The 20072-nt window shown below is 38.6% G+C and overlaps 1 protein-coding gene across 1 annotated transcript; it reads right to left on the bottom strand.

Moving 5' to 3' along the window:
* Positions 1-1761: 1761 nt before the first annotated feature.
* On the bottom strand, positions 1762-15172 carry LOC307126689 (uncharacterized protein). Its single transcript, XM_079817332.1, has 3 exons — positions 15112-15172; positions 14051-14486; positions 1762-3217 (listed from the first exon to the last, which is right to left on the bottom strand). The coding sequence occupies exons 2-3, from the start codon at positions 14433-14435 to the stop codon at positions 2208-2210; spliced, it is 1395 nt and encodes a 464-aa protein (XP_079673458.1). The 5' UTR covers positions 14436-14486; positions 15112-15172; the 3' UTR covers positions 1762-2207.
* Positions 15173-20072: the final 4900 nt, after the last annotated feature.

Below are 20072 nucleotides of genomic sequence, written 5' to 3'. Positions count from 1 at the left end.
TTTCACCTGGGTCCTCTGGGCGAAAATGCCTTGTTGATGCTAGAGGTCAGAGGAGAATGGGCCGACTGATTCAAGCTGATAGAAGAGCAACTTTGACTGAAATAATCACTCGTTACAACCGAGGTATGCAGCAAAGATTTGTGAAGCCACAACACACACAACCTTGAGGCGGATGGGCTACAGCAGCAGAAGACCCCACCGGGTACCACTCATCTCCACCACAAATAGGAAAAAGAGGCTACAATTTGCACAAGCTCACCAAAATTGGACAGTTGAAGACTGGAAAAATGTTGCCTGGTCTGATGAGTCTCGATTTCTGTTGAGACATTCAGATGGTAGAGTCAGAATTTGGCGTAAACAGAATGAGAACATGGTGGTGTTATGGTGTGGGGGATGTTTAGGCCCCTTAGTGCCAATTGGGCATCGTTTAAATGCCACAGCCTACCTGAGCATTGTTTCTGACCATGTCCATCCCTTTATGACCATCATGTCCCCATCCTCTGATGGCTACTTCCAGCAGGATAATGCACCATGTCACAAAGCTCGAATCATTTCAAATTGGTTTCTTGAACATGACAATGAGTTCACTGAACTAAAATGGCCCCCACAGTCACCAGATCTCAACCCAATAGAGCATCTTTGGGATGTGGTGGAACGGGAGCTTCGTGCCCTGGATGTGCATCCCACAAATCTCCATCAACTGCAAGATGCTATCCTATCAATATGGGCCAACATTTCTAAAGAATGCTTTCAGCACCTTGTTGAATCAATGCCACGTAGAATTAAGGCAGTTCTGAAGGCGAAAGGGGGTCAAACACAGTATTAGTATGGTGTTCCTAATAATCCTTTAGGTGAGTGTAGTTTGAATTGCCGCTTCTCCAGTATCAGACGCTGAGCGAAGCCTGTTTGATATTGTCCCTGATTAGAAAAACTGTCCGTGGTGAAATGGGCCAAGCAAATAAACAACTTTGAATTAAATTGTCGCATTATCCGGTTATAGATGAACATCAACCATGCCTGTTGACAGTTTTGTTTTGTGGGAAGGGTATGAAAAGTCATCACGTCCCCTGCACAGCCTGGAACATAACATTTATTTCCATTATCTGCCATTTTCGTTATCCTCACCTGATGCTTGTTTCTTCACAATACAATACCTGCAGAACTCTCGATGATTCGGCTGTGCAGTTCCGCTTGGCCTTATTTGTGCTGGCATATGCAAATGTTGGGGCGTACATATTAATTATCCCGACTGTTGCACAACAGTCGGTGTTATGTTGAGATTCGCCCGTTTTTTCCGGGGCTTTTTTTTAGAAACAAGATGTACATATGAAGGAGGAAGCAATGGTGTTTGAGACTCGCTGTATGTGATGTCCATGTACTGAACTCTTGTTATTCAACTATGCCAAGGTTAATTCAATTATTTTTAATTCTAGGCCACCTTTAATATAGCCCTAATTTCACACAGATACATATTTTCTGGTGCCATTTGAAATGGCAGAGCCTCAGATCTGCATGACTTTTCAGGTGTATTTGTAAGCGTGATGGCAAAAGACAAATCAGTTGATTTTTGAAATGGCTGCTTTTTTAAACCTTGTCACACTGATAAACACTGCCGTTTCTTTCCAGAAGGAGTTTGCAAATGCTGTTTCTGGTCTCTTTGATATGGGAAACTCTTCTCACACTGAAGACATGGGAACTTCTCTCTGGTGTGAGTTATCATTTCCTATCTGTGAAACTCTTTCCACACTGATGACAAGTAAAACAGTTTGAAGACTAACATTTTACTAGTTTCAGTATTAATATTCATAATCATTTGTATTATTATTCAGCCAGAGTGTGCCTGAACACAGGAGTGTGAGGATTACATTGAGAGAGAGACAGAGAGGAAAGCATTTTGAACACATAATTACGCAGATGACAGAAGATCCCTGTAAGGAAGAATTGTGTAGCGTGTTGTTTTTCTCCTAATGCATATGTCGCAAGTTCTCAACAAGACATCCATTTTGAAATTGAACAAGTTTCTCTATGTTTTCCACTGATGCATATGTTCAAGGTAGGGCTGGGCGATATGGACAAAAAGAGCAGAGACTGAATGCTACCACTGTGTGAAAAGAGCAGTGATCCGACCAGTTTGAAAAATCGTGCAGTCTGACCTCGACATTAAGGTTATCTTTAAATCTGACCCACACTGTAAAATTCAAAATTGATCACGTCAACGGCTTTTCTCCAATGTGAATATTCATGTGTCTCCAAAGGCTTATTTTCCGTGTGAAGCCATTCCCACACAGAGTGCAGGTGTAAGGCTTCTCTCCAGTGTGAATTCGCATGTGGACATTAAGGTTTCCTTTATTTCTGAAACTCTTTCCACACTGTTGGCAGGTGTAAGGCTTCTCTCCAGTGTGAATTCGCATGTGACTGTCAAGGCTTTCTTTATGAGTGAAACTCTTTCCACATTGTTGGCAGGTGTAAGGTTTCTCTCCAGTGTGAATTCGCATGTGGACTTTAAGGTTTCCTTCACGTCTGAAACTCTTTCCACACTGTTGGCAGGTGTAAGGCTTCTCTCCAGTGTGAATTCGCATGTGACTGTCAAGGCTTTCTTTATGAGTGAAACTCTTTCCACACTGTTGGCAGGTGTGAGGCTTCTCTCCAGTGTGAACTCTCATGTGATAGTTAAGGTTTCCTGTATTTCTGAAACTCTTTCCACACCGTTGGCAGGTGTAAGGCTTCTCTCCAGTGTGAATTTGCATGTGGACTTTAAGGTTTCCTTCACGTCTGAAACTCTTTCCACACTGTTGGCAGGTGTAAGGCTTTTCTCCAGTGTGAACTCTCATGTGGACTTTAAGGTTTCCTTTATTTCTGAAACTCTTTCCACACTGTGGGCAGGTGTAAGGCTTCTCTCCAGTGTGAATTCGCATGTGGACTTTAAGGTTTCCTTTTTCATTGAAACTCTTTCCACACTGTTGACAGGTGTAATGTTTCTCTCCAGTGTGAACTCTCATGTGGACATTAAGGTTTCCTTTATTTATGCAACTCTTTCCACACTGTGGGCAGGTTAAATGACTTTTAGTTCCTGTCTTTTGAGCTCTTTTTTGTGAGGAAGTCTTTTTAGCCTGTGTCAAACTTTCTCCAGTCATGAAGTCATGATGTTTATCATAATGGTCTTTCTCTTCTTCCGTTTCATTGAGTTCATGACTTGCCTCTTTCAATGCCATGAGATCTAGGGCAGAAACAGACATAAAACAATTTAGACATTTAAAGCATCAATAGCAGGGTATAGGGTAGTATGATATATAACCCATCCTAGTTGGCGCATTTACGTTCTCTAGCGCGCACAACAACAACACCTGTCTGAGAGTATACTAGAAGAGCAGCATGTCAGCCTCCGATTATGATTTAGTACCTAAAAAGGGAGCTACTTGGTTACAAGAGGTCAGCCCTCTTGACAACTGACAAAACATTGACAACTTAACCTCCTTGAGTCGGCGGTCAGCGCCGGCGAGATTGGCTCTCTTTTTTTCTTATCAGGCCAAAGAGACTCAAATAACTCTGTAGTTTTTTTTATCATTCATGCAAGTGTTATACATCATATTCTGTTAAGTTTCTATTTTTTTGTGTACAGTCACAATAAAAACAAATTGTTGGGCTTTTTGCAAAATAAGGGAAACAAACATGATTCGTGATCTTCAGCCTCTCTCTCAATGATGTCTAATCTGATTCTCTTCAGAAAATGACCTGTAGCTTAGTGAAAACTTGACACACAAACATGAGACAAATGTCTAAAGAAACGTTAAAATGTCAGGTTTTAAATCATGTAAATCAAACTGAAAACAAATATTCTGTGTTTATGTAATCTGTGTGAAAAGTGAGAGATATCAGTCAACCCATTACGGCCTCACCCCCAATTTTCACCGGCTGCGGAACGGCTCCGCTGCGTGACCGCTCCGTGTTCCGTCGTCCGTCAATACCCACCAGGTCCGGATTTGTTGCGGAATGGCTGCGGTCATGACTGACAGCTGACGTCACGAGGCCCCATGTAATCTCGCGAATTCTGGTGTGATCGCGCAATATTTAACCTGTATAGCTATATAACTCCTCATTACGAGTACATAACTAGCTATTTGCTTTCTATCTTTATTTCTTGGACAAAAATAGTGACTTACCATCCACACCAATCACTTCTGCTATAGTTTTCCACGCCGCATCCTTTTTAATGTTGTCCTTATAAAAAGGATGTGAGGGGTCATAGATGATGGATTGATTCTGTACCTCAATAATCAGCATTTCTTCATCCATCGTGTCAACAGGGTTAAAACAAGCCTGTCTCCGCCCATTATGACGTTTTCAAGGTGTAGTGTAGGGAAAAATGAGCGCGGTATATTTTATTTTGAAAATTAAATGGATCTTTTATTTTGTTTCTGGCTGTTCTGTTTTGTCACTCGACTTCCTGTCCTGCGTACTCTGCCCTGTAGTGCTGCGGAGCGCTCCGGCATCCGGCAAAAATAGAAGCTCTGCGTATTTGATGCGGAGGGCTGCGGATCGCCGGAGTCGGAACGCAGCTGTACCGCATTCAGTGGAAATACACTCATTGACTTTAATGGAAACCTATTGACTCCGCCGCCGTGACGGAGCCGTAACGCAGCCGGTGGAAATTGGGGGTCATTACCCGCTAATGCGGCCACGCCCACTGACCGCACGCTCATTCAGATTCAAGTACAGGCAATCCATGTGTCGACGCCCATACACACATCAACTCATACAAACACAACTAGTGAAGCTATGGTTCAGATACATCGGTTTGAGTAATAATCCTGGAATAATTCTCCTCATGGAAAGCTGATTCAGGGCTGATTGTGGTAAGTTTCTTCAGTTAGCATCTGTGAATATGAAATGCAAAAAGACTAATAAAAAAATATATAAATCCTGATGCAACATGGCAAGACTGTTTAGACAAGATTTATTTGACCTGTTTTCATTTTGTATAAATTGTATCTTAATTTTAATCAATGTTTTTAATATAGTTGCTTCTTATTTGATAAGAAGTCAATATAACAGACAATAGCCAAGCGTCTTATAAATGAACTGAAGATAGAAATGATATTTGAGTATTAATTGCCTTTTTTACAGTGAATTTCGTTTTGTATAAATTGTATCGTAATTTTAATAAATGTTTTTAATATATTTGATATAATATAACAGACTGGTATAATAAATATATTAGTATATTTGATACCAATATAGCAGACAATAGCCTTAGCGCTGGTTCATGCATTTCACGTGTTTCTGACTGAAGCTCAAAATGATATTTGAGCATTGTGTGTATTTGATCATTTCCAAATGATTCAGAAAATATTTGCCATTGAAATGACTGGGAAAAAGTGTCCCAATCAACCTAAAGTCACCAGATACTGTTTGAAATCATAATTGCATTGCATTATGTTGTTTTAAATCCCAAATATTTTACTTATAACATTCATCATTAACAATTATTCAGTTATTTGTATTTATTGAATACTGAATTGGGTTCAGTGTCACAATATTACTGTTTTTTTAGCTCTTCTTTTAAAAACATTTCTGATTGAAATCTTGTTTCTTTTTTTGGCAGATAATTTAGCTTGCTTTAAGTAAAAAACATTTAGATTTCCCCCCAGAAAACTATTTTTTTTCTGTTACTGTACTTCTCTAGTAAACCTAAAATCTAGCAGGCCTACCTGAAGCTCATTTATTATGCAGCTCATTATTATGCAGGTCTTTGTTTCTCAGGAGTGATCACAACATTATTCATGGTTCGTTCACACCTACTGGCATAAGGCCTGAGTAAAGAAAGTGTTTTACAAAATGTAAATTAATATATTGTTTAATGTGAATGTGTAGGCTCAATGATTCTCACATCATTTTGAAGCAAAAACTCAATGCAAAAACACCCAATAATCAAAGGTCTTGTGAACACATCTTTTCAAAACACAATTTTTCAAAAATTATGCATAAACATTATTCTCTCAAAAATACAAGCATGTACATACATATTGCTCACATATTATGGTAGCCCAGTTTGTGCTGAATACAGTGTAATTACACTTTTGCCATTGATGTGTTTATAAGCAACTGAAAAAAACACAAATGTAAGAGAATGTCAAAACTTCTAAAGGGCCCTAAAACAGCTCAGACTCCTAGGGGTTAATGAAGATGTGCGTTCATTACTTAAAAATAGCGATGTAACCCCATCGTTGCTGAGAAATATAATGAAGTGATCCAGTAACTTAGCTATTTTATTGCTAAAAGTCATGGGGCGGCGTTTATAACAAGTTTCTGTGCTCCTGAATGTGCAACGCAATCTCCGCTCTCTGTATGCGAGTGACGTGTGTATGAGTGTGCGCTTCAAAAGCCCTGTTAACATGCACACTTTTATGTCATTCCGATTAAAATCATTCTGATTGAACGATTCTGTGGATAGTTTACATGAGTCCTTATCTAAACCGATCTGGTGTTGCTGTAAGAAACACCTCAGAAAAATAAATTCTTCTGCCAGGCACAGTTGAAGTAGAAAGTGCCTGGGACAAACACTTACAGATGAGATTATTCCAACATTATCTTCATAACTTATTACGAAATAAAAAGTTTAACACTTCAGTCAACATTATAGCATTATATAGCAATATAACATTATATTGCAGTATGCACTCTTCAGTAGTGGAGGCGTGTGCTGGTGGAGGCGTGTGCTGTATATCACGTTACAGAAAGACGCACACTCAAAGTAATTGGATCAGGTTGTTTACATGGTGGAATTTTTCATTTGATCGGTTCATGGAAAGGTTTATCCCACCCCTCTCAAGCCGATTAAGGTTTCATTAGGTTTGGGCATTTTTATTCCGATTGACAGTCCCTCCAGGAAAACGTGATTATGCGTATTAATGTATTAATGCATAATCAGCCAAAGTCCGCATATTTATGCGGGGGGCCGCATTTTTTTCAAATACGCCGCACTTTCGACACGTAAACTGCCTATTTCCGAGTGCAAAATATGCGGGCTAGCATGATTTCATAATCCCCGCATTTTCACTGCAAAAAAGTCATATATATTAGCAGAAAGTTGAAAAATGTTCATTTACTTTACACAAGAGCCGCCATTTCCCCCTGTTGCCATGGGAACGTTTTGAAGTGACGTAATTGCCCGACACAAACGTCATCGAAACGCTGCAAACCCCGTGGAGAAACCATAGATATCGGTGAAACCATGATGAAGTACGCAAATTCCCATTTGCCAACAACAGCAAAAGACCGCACAAAGCAGTTTCCCGGTGTGTTGACCGATTTTAAAAAACAGCATCATGAAGCTTCTTTGAAGCGCCATGAATCAGGGAGTCGATTCAGCGGTTTGGATCGCCAAAGTCACGTATTTCAGCAGTTTGACACGCGATCCGAATCATGAATCGACTCGCTGATTCATAACGCTTAGAAGTTTTTAAATTGGTCATCACTATATAATTCGTTATTTAGGTTTTAGCACAAAAACTATTCTGGTCGCTTCATAAAGTTATTATTGAACCTGCACTGTAGTGAGATGGACTTTGTAACGACGTCTTTTATGGGTCTTGAGAGTGTACAGTGCATTGTGCCAATGGAGGCCTTTCATAAATAATAAATGAAATATAGATTAATAATCATTAAAGCTACAATTTTCTCTGTTGCCGTTGTTCTTTGATGAACATTAATGACAGGCATCATCAGTGCTCCTGTCACTTTAAGATCGGCCGCTGACGAACATGACGCGGATCTGACGCGCTGTCCCGCGCATCTCATTACCTCACAACTCTTTAAGTTAATTTAAGACGTTATTTAACTAATTTAAGACTCCTAATATGAGAATACTCAAAATTCTCTGTGTTGTTGTTATTGTTTGTTCAAGAGCAAAAGAGAACTCGATGTGAGCAGGAGACTGACGCGAGTCTGTCTGTGCATAGAGTGTGTGTGTGTGTGTCAGTGTCCCTCGATTAGCTGACATGAGACGCAGCCACACAGACAGGACATTGACATACAGCGCATTCTCTTGTGTCTTGTTACAATGTATAAGAGCGTGATCATATAATGTAACGCTCGGCAAAAATGGATATAAAAACGGACGCTGGAAATTATCGCGGCCCGAAAAATTATCGAGCTCATTTTTTTAATTGTGCGATTAATTGATTTATTGACTATCGCGACAGGCCTACACACCTCTCATAAAATTGTGTGAGATGGTGGTCCAGTGGGTTAAACCATGGAACTGATACACAGAAGGTTGCTGGTTCAATCCCAGCGGTCACCACCAGTGTGTCCTTGAGCAAGGCACTTTACTCCATGTTGCTCCAGGGGGATTGTCCCTGTAATAAGGGCACTGTAAGTCGCTTTGGATAAAAGCGTCTGCCAAATGCATAAATGTAAATGTAACGTAAAATGCTGATTGCCAATAGCTGTTAGCATCAAATACAAGGCACTGATGTTTGCCCACAGAACAATCCCTGGCTCTGCACCCCTATACCTAAACTCATTACTTCAGACCCACGTGTCCTTCAGAAGCTTGCAGTGAACAATGCCTTATGGTGCCATTCCAAAGAGGCATAAAATCATTTTCACCTACCTTTACCTTGACCGTTCCCTGCTGGTGGAATGACCTTCTCAACCCAGCTGCTGGGTCTTTAGCCATTTTTAAGACACTTCTGCAACATTTGACCCATTAATATTAGCACTTGCTATTCCATATTTATATATATTTTTTAAAGTTGCTACATGTACTGTCCTAACTGGGACTGATCACAGCACTTGTATATTGTTACCCTATTGTTGATTAATTACTTCTATTGCTCTCCTCATTTGTAAGTCACTTCGGATAAAATTATCTGCTAAATGATTAAATTTAAATTTAAGATGTAGCAAAACAAAAAAAGACATTATATTACCACTATAGCTAGTAGATGGCAGCAGAGCAGGACTTATTACTGCAGGGGTCTCCAAACATGGTCCTGGAGGGCCGCTGTCCTGCAGAGTTTAGCTCCAACCCCAAATAAACACACTTGAACCAGCTAATCAGTGTTTTGTTAGGCCCTAGTTAGATACTGATTAGCTGGTTCAAGTGTGTTTATTTGGAGTTGGAGCTAAACTCTGCAGGACAGTTTGGAGACCCCTGTATTACTGGGTCTTTCCTGGTTCAAAAATGGGTCTTCAGACAGACATGGTCATCCACACACAGAGTGATCTGTGAGCCCAGTACTGACAGTAAAGTTTGAGATTTTTGCTCATCTTATTTTGATTTCTCATATTATGTATGATCTCTTACCTTGTGTTTCAATTGTTCCTCATTGTTTAAACATGGTTGCTCATTCTATCTTTTCTTCCGGACTGTGACTGTTATAGGCTATGCAATTATCAGACAGATATTACCATCATCCTTCCACTGTCTAGCTTCCGGCGGACCGCATTCTGCATTTACTTCGTAAATTGAATACAGAAGGAAGTCCGGCAGGTATTTTACTTTATAACGTGTTAAATATGGATATTTTTCTTACACAAACCCATCGTTTCACTTCAGAATGCATTTATTAAAGGGATAGTTCACCTAAAAATGAAAATTATCCCATCATTTTCTCACCCCCAAGTCATCCTAGGTGTATATGACATTCTTCTATCAGACGAATCAAATCTGAGTTATATTACAAAAGTCCAGGCTAATCCAAGCATTAGAATTTGATTCATAGTTGTTCTGTTTTTGAAGTCCATAAAAAGTGCATCTGTCCATCAAATAACTGCTCCACGCGGCTCTGGGGTGTTAATAACAGAGGAGTGTTGGACCACTCCTCTTCTCCATCTACATGTCATCACTGGGATCTGTCATTCAGAAACATGGCTTTTCCTATCACTGTGCCGTGATACTATGCCGACGACACTCAACTCTACTTCTCATTTCAACCAGATGATCCCACGGTTGGTGTTCGTATCGCTGCCTGCCTAACAGACATTTCTGCCTGGATGAAGGAACATCACCTGCAACTCAACCTTGCAAAGACAGAACTGCTTGTGGTCACAGCCAACCCAGCACTTCACCATCATCTCTCCATTCAGCTAGGATCATTAACCATAACTCCGTCCAGGACAGCCAGGAACCTTGGAGCTGTGATTGATGATCAGCTAAAGTTTAGTGAACACATTTCTGCAACAACCCGGTCCTGCAGATTTGCGTTATACAACATTATAAAGATTAGACCCTTCCTATCAGAGCAGGCCACACAACTCCTGGTCCAAGCTCTTGTTCTCTACAGACTGGACTACTGTAATGCTCTTCTATGCTCACTATCAAACCCTTGCAACTGATCCAGAATGCAGCGGCGAGGGTGGTCTTTAACGAGCCGAAGAGAGCGCATGTCTCACCTCTCTTCATCAATCTCCACTGGCTGCCAATAGCCGCTCACATCAAATTCAAGACACTGGTGCTCGCCTACAAAGCAACCACTGGCTCTGCACCAAGATACCTAAACTCGCTTGTCCAGACTTACACACCCTCCAGGAGCTTACGTTCTGCCAGTGAACGAAGCCTTGTGGTGCCATACCAAAGAGGCATGAAATCACTCTCACGGACCTTTTCCTGGACCGCCCCCACCCTGTGATGACCTGCCTATCTGAATTCAAGCAGCCGAGTCTGTAGCCATTTTCAAAAAACATCTAAAAACGCATCTCTTCCAGCAGCACCTGACCAATCAAGAATAGCACTTAACATTCTATTCATTTTCTGTCTAATTTATGAAAAAAATAAAAGTTCTGTCCTGTGTGTTCTGTGTTAGATTAACTGAGACTTGTTACAGCACCTGCATACTGTTGCCTACTTTCAACTTTCAACACTTTACCATGGAAGGCGGTCGGTCGAAAGTTTACGTGATAAAGTTTTAAATATAAATATTTTTCTTACACAAACGCGTCGATTCGCTTCAGAAGGCCTTTATTAATGTTGACCCGAGAAGTGATTGCTACTTTAGAAAGCTAACTAGTTGCAAGTTTGAGGTAAAATGCACTTGGGTTGTCGATAGGGTTGCCACCTTTGGTGTGGCAAAATAAGGGACACCCATTCACGACCCCCCCAAAAAAAACACGTCATTAAATGATTATTTCTACATTGACAACTTGACATCTCAATAATAAACTATAAGAAAACATTAGATCAAGTATGTGAACTTGCAACAGAACACATTTTATATTATTTTACATTTGATTATTTTATTTATTTCTAAAGAACTCTTTAGTAGCCTATTTGTTGCACTTTAAAGGGACAGTTCAGCCCAAAATGAAAATTCTGTCATCATTTACTCGCCCTCATGATGTTCCAGACCTGTATGAGTTTCTTTGTTCTGCTGAACACAAAAGAAGATATTTTGAAGAATGTTTGTAACCAGGCTTCTTTGGGGGCACCATTGACTTTCATAGTAATCTTCCTGTGTGTTCAACAGAACAAAGAAATGTATACATGTTTGGAACAACTTGAGGGTGAGAAAATGATGACAGAATTTTCATTTTTGGGTGAACTGTCCCTTTAAGCAGCCATTCTGAACCAGTAATTTTTTAAAAAATAAAAATTTCATTTTTAAAAATTAATTTACTTAAATTATGACTATATTATCATGTAATTATTTGTCCCATTTTTATCTTAATTTTTTTTAATGTCATAAACTTTATATGACAGGATTATTGGTTATGTATGATTAGCTAAATTATAAATTAATAATTACATATATTAGGCTATAATCTATTAATTAACCTGTCTAAAAAATAATAATTCTGTCTGCCAAGCTCTGATAATGTTTGGAATATTATATGAATATATTATCCATTAAAAAAAACTATAGGCTACCTTTAGAAGCACAGATGTGTCTGTCACCGCTGTTGCTTTAAGTCAGTCAGTCTGAGCAACTGAAATGCTTCTCACAAAGTGTGCAGTTGGCCTGAGGTTCATCATGAGTTACTGGACAGACCCATTGATACCTGTTTGATATTCAGCTCTATATCTGGAGATCCTCTTGCGTTTAAACGGTGAACGCACGCGACGCAAGCTCGACATGTTTTTTAAAAAACGCGCAAGTTTACAACACACGGCACAGGGCATGTTCTCGAGACTCCGCCGCTATGACAACAAAGCCGCTAAAACGCAATCACGCACAAATGAGCTCCTGTACTACTTATTATGAAATTGATTTGTTTATATTTGCTATCAGTATTCTCCAAACTGCAAAATCCTTGTGTGTTTATTGAACTATGTGTGTGGACCTATGTAAAATACGGAACAAATCGCGTCCCGTATTGGTTTTGCTTGTAAATACGGGACGATTCCGTATTTTACGGGACGGGTGGCAACCCTAGTTGTCGATGCTGTGATTCAAATATTAAATAATGTAATGTCATGTGTTTACACTTACACTGAATGTTTGCTGCTTCAATCCAGATGAGTAGGCTATTGTATAGGGTACATTTAGTATAGGGTGTGAAAATTGTACAGCTGTGGTATTTGTATAGCTTCAGCTCAATTTAGGTTTAGCTGCTGCATAATTGTATTTTAGCTCAAAAGTGGGTTGAATACATGCGGTTCTGTGTAATTAAATAGCATTCTGTGGACAACTTATCTTATATAGAGAGGACATTTACATGAGCAGACAGAGAGCATTTAAGGCATTGCTTATAGTAACTCATCAGGAGCAAAGTCTGCCCTAAGGAAACTCCCCCATGCAGCTTTGATGTGTCTAAAAGCTAACATAACTTTTCTTTAACAGAGTAGAAATGGAAGAAGAGGATATGTCTGTCACGTTTTACTTGTTAAAGGGATAGTTCACCAAAAATGTTTACTTCTGTCATCATTTCCTCACCCTCAAGTTGTTCCAAACCTGTATGAGTTTCTTTGTTCTGCTGAACACAAAGGAAGATATTTTGAAGAACGTTTGTAACAAAGCAGAGAGAGCAACCATTGACTACCATAGTAGGGAAAAAGTATACTATGGTAGTCAATGGTTGCTCTCTCTACTTGGTTACAAACATTCTTCAAAATATCTTCTTTTGTGTTCAGCAGAACAAAGAAACTCATACAGGTTTGGAACAACTTGAGGGTGAGTAAATTATGAAGTTTCTATCCCTTTAACATCTTGGTTTCTTGACTGGTTGCTGGCATAAGTGTAGCTCTAGATGTGAGTGCAAAGATTTTGCAAACGCAAGTTACAAATACCCTGGGGGCTAAGCCTTCTGATCCTAGTGACGTCCCTGCTCAGCATACCTTCAGGTGGTCATTCATGTTTATTCTTTAGGAAGAGATGATCGATCGCGTTCACAAATGATCGCATTCACGCACTGTGATCAGTGATCAGTCACGCCACATAGAGCATCAAAACGGCATTTATCGTTTGAATCTTGTGATAACATGGACTGAATATTTGATATACTCGTGTGGGATCTCGGATTGAAGTGTGTTCCACGCTTGAAACAAGACGACTGTGAACTGTTAAAGATTGCACTCGGTTACACGCGTGCACCGAACTATCTGTCATTGTGTTAAACCCGCCAATAGCGCGCCAGGTGAATAAGCCGGTTTCTGATTGGTCCCCACAAATGTGTAACAGAAGCAGGACAGAAATATGTACAAGTTTCCAGCCTGAGGTACAGGGCGAAATCAAATCGCCTTCAGTTTGGGCTGGGTTTACCTGGTCTAGGCCATTTCAGGAGTGACTCGCAGAACAGGAAAGCGGATTCAGTCAATTAAAAGCGCTTGTCATTCCTGAAACTTTGCGGTATATGTGGACGCTGGTCCTCTTAAGAAACATGACAAAACTTTTCTTCAAATTGTGAATGTAGTTTAGACTACAGAAAGCAAGCAGTGCAGCTGTTATAGTGATCGACAGAAAATCCCTCTATAAACCAATGAATCTAACAGCACAAAAAAATCACTTATTTACTTCGAGTATAAGCTTTGCTTGTTATAATGAGAGGATCTGTGAGCGTGTAGACTTGAAAATATCAGATGAGTGAGTTCAGCTTTAAGAATGAAACCAACCTGTTTGTTCCTCAGTTTCTTCATGTTTTACTCTCAATGTTTCTTCAATCTTCATGTCTTCTCTCTCCTCTTTCTCTGTGTGTTCCTCAGTTTCTTCATGTTTTACTCTCAATGTTTCTTCAATCTTCATGTCTTCTCTCTCCTCTTTCTCTGTGTGTTCCTCAGTTTCTTCATGTTTTACTCTCAATGTTTCTTCAATCTTCATCTCTTCTCTCTCCTCTTTCTCTGTGTGTTCCTCAGTTTCTTCATGTTTCACTCTCAATATTTCTTCAATCTTCACGTCTTCTCTCTCCTCTTTCACTGTTTGTTCCTCAGTTTCTTCATGTTTCAAACTGAATACATTTTCAATCCTCAGGTCTTCACTCTCCTCTTTAATAAACACCATCTTTATTAATGATCTCAGTCACTTCTCCAGGAGTTTTTCTGTGTGTTTGTCCTGTTTAAGACGAGAATAATTAACAGAAAGAAAAATAAATCCACATTAAATCTCTGAGTGTCTCAATCAGCTCTATTTCAGTATCAAGAGACTCAGTAACACTGAAAACTAGCACTACAAACTAATAAAAGAAAACAAATTACACAGACACTATATATTTATTATTTAATGATTGTAGAAATCAAGATAGAAACAATAAAGCGCTTTGAATCACTGAATCATTTTCCAAAGAAATTGATTTAATAGACTCGGAGTTTCATAAAGCTCAGTTTCTCTCATCTCTACTCTCCAGAGACTGAACTCGTGTTTATATGATGAACTGATTCACGATAGAGAGAGAAATGAGTCGACAGAGACTGAACTCATGTTTATAAGATGAACTGATTCACGATAGAGAGAGAAATGAGTCGACAGAGACTGAACTCATGTTTATAAGATGAACTGATTCACGATAGAGAGAGAAATGAGTCGCTGCTTCTGTTACTCATGAGTTTATTCTGTTACTTTACTCACACAACATTAATAAATGTTAGATTTAATAATAAATCATTCAATCTGCGTTGCTTGTAAAACTTTGAAGATGGTTTCTATAGTTTTAAACACTTTAAACGCTTAAAACACAAACCTTTCTTCAGCAGAATCACATGCAGGAGCGCGGCGCAGCCTTATGACGTCACACCAATCACACCAAAATAAAAGTCCCGATCACTAAAGTCCACATTCACAGAAGTGCACACATACAAATAATAAAAGAAATGACAGAAATTCAGAGTTGAATGTATTGGCGAAATACATATTTAAATACATGTTGTTCAATGATGTGTTGAAAATATTAGGAAACTAGTAAAGACTGAGAGACTTTGTCTAAAAGTTAAAACGGTATTGTTTAGGGGAATAAATTATTTATATAATATGTAAATACATATAAATACCGACAGTTAAAAGTATCAGCGCGCTACATAAATATATCAAATATTATACAGTACAAACACGGACTCACTTTTTAACTTTACATGAATCATAACAATTTCATCAATTACTGTTACACATTTCTCTTCAAATATTTTGTCCTAAACCTTTTTAGTATTTATAATTCCTTGCATGTTAACAACTTATTGTGTGAAATTATTTTATACAACTTATATAAAATCATTATTACTATTATTATGTTTCAAATGTAATAATTTATTTTATAACAAAATAGTACTATAACAATGTTTTATTGTAATCTTTCAGCAATAATGTCAATTGTTTATAATAGGATAAATTGTATAACTTATAAACAACCCCCCAAAAATTCTTTATAATCGTTCTTTGTGTTATTTAAAAATAAATACACTTACAATTTGTATTGTTTCTCTAAATTGTGCAGCCATCAAAACCCACAACTACATATACATGATGAACATGACTTTTAATGACAACATCAGCTCTTGTTCCCCAAATTCACCAGATGATGTCACGGATGCTTCCACAGTTGGTTCATACGTTTGCAAATACTGCAGTCTTTTGCAGAGCAGACACCGATGGAACTGAGCCTTCCCATCATACACCTCCTGCCAAGCCTGGCATCTTCAACAGCGCCGGGACACTGCCACCTCAACAGAGGTGATCCTGCCTTCAGTATTCCTGACTTCTCCCTCATCAATCGGGTAGTCAATATTTGCCTTCCACCCAGGCAAGGGGCCACCACTTCAATTTCAGCAAGACGACTCGTTGTCAAATATAATTTCCCAGCAAACATTCTTGTGCTTACATTGGAAATCGTGTACGTCTTCCCAAAACAGGACCTTCCTAAATAACTTGTCTCATAGTTGTACTTTAATATTCCCAGTGCAATCTTCAGTGTGACACGATTGTGTCTCCATTGATGAGCCTTGATATTCTACCGTTTCTGTAAGGTAGCTCATGTGTGTGTGACACGGCCAACAATTAACACCTATTAAAAAAAACAAAAAGAAAATGTAACAAAACCATTACATTTTTTACAAATCTCTCTGAATCTAATGTAGACATATTTAATCCACTAAATGTTCAATACAAATAAATCTTAAATGTAATCAATTATTAAACTACCTAAAATATATCTTCTCATTGTCTTAACATGACTCACAACAATAGGTTATATTTCATAATTTCAGCTCACATAGTTTACAACTTTCACACATCTTGATGTCAACATCCACAAACAAAATAAATGTCCATAAAGTTGTAAATACAGTATATATAAAAATCACTGCGCAAACTGTCACTGCAGTTTTTTCTTCTTCAGATAATTACTTTTATTCACTTATCACTATATGCATTTAGATTTGGCAAACTTCACTGTATAAACATTCATATTGATTAATATTAATACTGATTCAATTAAATAGACAATCATTTATTTTACTTATTGTTGTACATAATTATTTCAATTACAAATGCTGTTTGTATGCATACATTTCTGTAAAAGCAAATAAAAATAGGGGTGTACGATATTACAAGTTTTAATCGTGGACAATTAAAATGTCTCCACAATCTGCTTATGAACAAATATCATAATATTGCGTTACAGTGCATCCATCAGCAGATATTTCAGCTAAATGAATGTTTTTGTTCTGAATACAATTGTCTTCCTCTCGACTGTGTTCTTTCTGTGCGCTTCTGTTCCCTCAAGAAACTCTGTGTTCGCTCACAAACCTTTTAAGTTATTTACGAGTGGGGGAACGCAAAAGCATTGACATATATTTTACTCCCATTTCATATTTTGTTCACCACCATTGCCTTGCCTTTGTACATTTAACTTTATATTAGTTAGGCTAGTAGTTTTTTTGTGGTATGAAAATTGGAATCAAAACATTCTCGTGTCTTCATCAAGAAAAAGGTAAATTTTTTAAGGTGAAACCTTATTTATTAAAATACAGGATATTATGGGTCAAACAACCAAAACAATAATAAAATCAACACAATACATTATGTTTAATTGATTGACAGCACTACAATGCCTGTTCATAACCCTGTTCATGACCCGTAGAAATGGGCTGCAGGTCCATATGATGTTCAAACTGATCTCCAATCAGAATAAAATATTGCCTTTTGTCTTGATGCATAAATATATATTAAAACATGATCAGACATAAGAAATGAAACTCAGACAAATGATGGCTTGAATAAAATGTATATTTTATTATTTTCACACTTTTGCAACCACATACGTTTGGAGATTTGAATGTTTTTTAGATTGAAAAATAAAATAAACTAAAGCATTTGATAATTTGAGTTTTTTGGTATATTTCATTTTTATTTTAGGAAGGCTTTGTTTGAAAAATGTTAATACAACTTTGTTACATATTTTGGTTTCTTAAAAAGAAAAAAAGTGTGCTTGACAGGAAGAGAAGTAAATAAAGATTAATTTCAGCACTTTCTACATGTGTGATTTTGCATAATTAAATATTTTAATATTCTCACAGCTCTAGTTTTTATGTTTAGCATGCAGATTTAGATTATTGAAGCTCAAATAAACACATTACAGAGCTTCTGTTTTATTCATCTCTGGGTTATGAAGTTCAGATTACTGTGACAGTGTTTGCTGTTATTAGTATTTGTTGTATATAAAATACAATATATTATACATATTAATATTGGATAGTATATTGCATCATCATCTTTATTATATTATATTACATTACACTAAATTATAAAATATTGTTATGGTATATGTTCTTGTATTATATTGATTCATCATCTATATATTAAATTACAGTGCATTATATTATATTATGATGTTATATTTTATTGTATTATATTATATTTATTGTATTATTGTCACCAGCTCCATTCACCATGCTTGTCTCCTCCGCTCTACACTTCCCAGAATCCTCCCTGCTCCCTGCATGCCCACCATCATCCACACCTGCCAGCACTTACCCGTGTTATCTCACCCTATATCTGCAGTCACCATCATCACTACAGTTGTTTGGTCTCATAGTTGTTACCCAACACGACTGACAACTTACCCGTCCAGCCAACCTGCTCTACTTACCTGAGCTCTCCTTCATTGGTCTTCTGTCTTCTGCTGTTTCCCTCTATGGTCCTGTCCTCGAGGTCTGTTCTCCAACCCCGTCTGCAACATAGAGAGCTCTGTTGACCTCCAGGGCTGCATTTCCCGATAACGTTGTCTCTTAGCTCGCTACGAAGACTCTAAAGGTATAACTTAACTAAAGGTATACCATTTCTAGGTGTGTTCCTCGAACTATACTTAGGAGGTTGCTTAAGGTAAACCTTCTTAAGTGCGATGTTAGCAGGTGCTGTGCGTGGCGGCGGTGCTGAAGTGGCTTATATCGATAGCTCAAGAATCGATTATTTACTCTATGCTGGGGCTGTTTCACTGCTTTATGCGAACAAAAAATGGCAGGGAGAAAGTGTGTATGTCCACAAAAAAGAATGAATGTTGTGTGGTTGCATAAAAAGAAATATAGGGTGAAAAAAATACATTAACCAAAAACAGTGTGAATGCTTTGCTGCCTTTTTTGTACACCAGCAGCGTGTAGGGCATCTCTTAGTTGAGGTGGGTTGTGGACTTCTTCTTCTTCCTCCTCTTCTGGCAAGGCTGCACCTCCACTGACTGCAATGTTGTGTAGCATGGCTGTAACTACTGCTACTGCACAGCATCTTTCTGGCTTCAGACGCAACCCTCCAGCTGATTTATGCAGGCACCGAAAACGCATCTTCCAGCGCCCGATTGAGGGCTCCACCAAGTTGCGGGTACGGATGTGTGCGATGTTGTAATCGTGCTCGGCTTGTGTGGTGGGGTTAGTGACTGGATTTAAAGGTCCCGTTTTTCATGTTTTTTTGAACCTTTGATTGTGTTTACAGTGTGCAATATAACGTGTTCATGTTTTGCGTGTAAAAAAACTGTATTTTTCACACAATTGACTTATCTGTATACCGCTGTTTTCTCTGTCCTAAAAACAGGCTGATGAGTTCCTTGTTCTATGAAGTCCCTCCTTCAGAAATACGTAACGAGTTCTGATTGTGCCAGCGGTTCCCGTGTTGTGATTTGACCGCAGCTTAGCGCACGTTGCCCGGTTCCTGTGTTGTGATTCGACAGCAGCTTAGCGCACGTTGCACAGAAAGGTCACGCCTCTTAACGTAACGGGGAGATGTATGCGCTCAATGATCTCTACATCGTCCCTGGGAAAGCCAAACAAAGGTGATTTGACTCTGGGATGAAAATAACAGCGTCTCGACGACATGGCGACAAACACACTCAAACGCAACACTTCCTTTTCTCCACGCAACACTTCCTCTTCTCCACGTGGGAGAGCAACAAGACCATGCCCCCTTTTTCGCGTATTCTTGTGGGCGGAGGTTAGTCAACAAACTGTTCTACTGACGTAATTAAAGAAGGAAGTAGAGGGATGTAGTCCAAACCGGCCGTTCGCTGTAGGCTTTGAAAGGGAACTTCTGTTAAATAAAATATCTCGCTTGAGCATTGAGCTTTATAATTTTACAGGTATTATTTATGCTCTAACAGCAACATTACACACTTTAAAAGATAGGTTCTGAGAGGGTAGCCACTGTCTCCTAAAAAAATGCTCTGGC

This window comes from Gobio gobio (assembly GCF_949357685.1).
Source record: "Gobio gobio genome assembly, chromosome: 5".
In the NCBI taxonomy this organism is placed as follows: domain Eukaryota; kingdom Metazoa; phylum Chordata; class Actinopteri; order Cypriniformes; family Gobionidae; genus Gobio; species Gobio gobio.
This window is presented reverse-complemented; position numbering and strand designations above follow the sequence as displayed.

What these genes read in the sequence shown, in the direction of transcription:
- LOC307126689 (XM_079817332.1), bottom strand. Translation starts at nt 14,435, where the DNA reads ATGGTGTTTATTAAAGAGGAGAGTGAAGACCTGAGGATTGAAAATGTA. An exon ending in AGAAACTGAGGAACAAACAG is followed by an intron (nt 3,218 to 14,050) that starts GTTGGTTTCATT and finishes TTTCTGCCCTAG; the next exon opens with ATCTCATGGCATTGAAAGAG.